Genomic DNA, 2,616 nt, shown 5'->3' with positions numbered 1-2,616 from the left:
AAAAAAAAAAAAAAAAAAAATTATGGCAATAGTCAAATCCGCAAAAATAGGACTTTTACATATTTATGATTTTTTAACCAACGTTAACCAATGAGTTTTTCAGGAGGCAGAAGACCCTTAAAAGTTAAAAGCACAAGCAGTTCTTAGTCTATCTTGCCAATGTAGAGTAGAATGTATAAGTATCAAGGGAATGAAAAACAAAAAGGCTTGCCTTATCAAAGTTATGGCATGTCAAGAGTATTGAGTACCTTCAAGTCCCTACAAAATTTGCAGAGAGTTGGCAATAAGAAGAACACTACGGCGGTTAAAAAATACAGAGTCTGAAATCATGGTTGAATGGATGGATGAATGGGATGTTAAAAAAATACAAAAATATTCTTAATGCATGTAAAAAGTGATACGTAGTACTAGTACGTAACCCAAGAGCACGTACGGTTCGTAACTCTTGTTAATCATATATATAAGGGAAATTACTTAGAATATTGCATAAAAGTAGGTTTATTACTAGACTAACACATTGAGATTTCTGTTTTACTAGAATAACACATAAAAGTTTGCAAATTACTTCTATATCTGAGTTGTGTGTTTTATTATGATTTATGCCATTCTCTTTTAAAACGAAGATCGTAAAAGGGGAAAATAAAAAGATCATAAACCTAAGTCGATCTCTTGAATCTTTGTGTTGTTTGTCTTACGATTGTTGGGTTGAGATCAGCTATTTTTAGATAGCTTGCGGCGTGAAAAGAATCTGTGTGGAGGACGTTTGGCTGGAGGACCACTGACGGCGAGTTGACGGCGAGGTGGTTTGAAGTAGAGGAGGAGGGAAATAAAGCGATTTGCTCAGAGGTAAATTTCTATATCGTGGTTTAGTCTCTATTGCTTACTGTTTTCTTATACCCGAGTATTACATAGTAGGCCTTGTATATTGTATGTTAGTTTTCTGTATGTTGTTGAGCTCTGTTTTTCGGAAGATATTTGTGTGACTTCATGTTGCTTCATTGCTAATCTAAGCAACAAATGTTTTGTGATATTGAATTAATAACTAAACTAAAGCTTCTGTCGTAGATATGGGGTCAAGCAAGAGGTATCCAAGTAGGTTGTATGGGGTTGGTAATTTTCCACTGCCGATGAGAAGCATGCACCACGATTGTAGTTTGTCCAATCTTGGTGGTTTGAAAGGCTTTGTTGGTGATGAGGTGTATGACAAAATAAGAAAGAATTCGCAGCTGGGAGTTCTATTGGATCTAGCCGAATCTGACTACCTGTTTTGTGGGAAGACCATCCATTATCTATTATCCAATCAATTGGCAATAAACATTCCTTCGGAGGTATGGTTTTTGGTTGGAGGAAAGCCGCTGAGGTTCTCTCTATATGAATATGAAGAAATTAGTGGTTTGAATTGTGAGAAGATTGATGAAACAGAGTTTGAAGTCGATCATACACCTTTATGGGCGGCTTTAAAGGTGAAAGCTTTTAATGGACCCAACTGGGAGGAGCTAGTTGAGGGTTTGAGAAGCTGCCGTGGGTGGTCTGATGAAATGAAGACGCAGATAGCTCGGTTGTATCTTGTTCATGTTGGAGTGCTTGGTTTATCAAGGAACAGTCGGATTCCTCTGGAATACGCTAAAAGGGCGTTGAATGAAGAAGCATTTGAGAGTTTTCAATGGGGTAGGGTTGGATTCAAGAGTTTAGTTGATTCCATCAAAGTCCTTGGGTTACCTAACAATGCTTATACCCTCCATGGATGTGTCCATGTATTGCTGATATGGGCATTTGAGAGCGTGAAGGTGCTGGGGGCTAGCTACGGGAATGTAAGAGAAGGTGTAGATTTGCCTCTGTTAAGGTGGAGAGGAGGGAGGCCAAGGAAGGATATCGAAGCCTTCATATCCGGGAGCAAACTCCTTAATAATGGGGAGGTATGCCTTCAATTTACGTATACATTATTTGTCTGCATTTTTTCTTTGTGATAGATTATTAAAAGTTATGGTATCTGAAATGCAGCTTCAGGTGAAGCATTTAGTACCTAAACCTTTGGAGTTCATATATCCAGATTGGCCAGGACAGTATTGTATGTATGGTGTAGGAGAAGGTTTGAAGAAGAAACTGGATAATCTGCTGTTAGACGTGATCAATGGCGAAGTGGATGAAAGAGAATGGGATTGTGTAAAAAAAAGGAAGGGGGAACATACGAAGAAGAGGGAGAGGAGGCAACATGTTGCAGGGGTAAGTGACGATGATTTCCTTGAAACAGCCCCAACCAGCATCCGTAATGTCCCCAATAATGCGAAGGAGCAGAAAGAAAGTGTTGGGGACAAATGTTCAGCAGAGAAGGCGTCTGGAGATAAGTATTCAGGTGTGCAGGGTGAAGATGGTAGTGGAAGGTTATTTACTATGGTTGAAACACTAGGGGCGAAAATGGATAATATTCAGATATCGTTTTCTAGAGCAATAGCGGAAGTTGTGTTCAAACTTCAAGGTATGGAGAGTAGGATGGGTAACTTTGAGAGTGACGTTCAACTATTGAAGAAAGTTGTTATCAACACAACGGATGGAGGAGCGCATACGCAAGGACCTCTTACATTAAGAAATGACGAACAAAAAATAGAGGAGGTATGA

At 39.0% G+C, this 2,616-nt stretch overlaps 1 protein-coding gene across 1 annotated transcript; it reads left to right on the top strand.

Moving 5' to 3' along the window:
- Nucleotides 1,310-2,616, top strand: LOC104748460. The gene is made up of 3 exons (XM_019236725.1): nucleotides 1,310-1,916; nucleotides 2,002-2,161; nucleotides 2,252-2,616. The coding sequence occupies exons 1-3, from the start codon at nucleotides 1,539-1,541 to the stop codon at nucleotides 2,614-2,616; spliced, it is 903 nt and encodes a 300-aa protein (XP_019092270.1). The 5' UTR covers nucleotides 1,310-1,538.

Source organism: Camelina sativa, chromosome 15 (assembly GCF_000633955.1).
Source record: "Camelina sativa cultivar DH55 chromosome 15, Cs, whole genome shotgun sequence".
NCBI lineage: Eukaryota > Viridiplantae > Streptophyta > Magnoliopsida > Brassicales > Brassicaceae > Camelina > Camelina sativa.
Note: the sequence above shows the minus strand (reverse complement) of the source record. Positions and strands in the feature narration are given on the sequence as shown.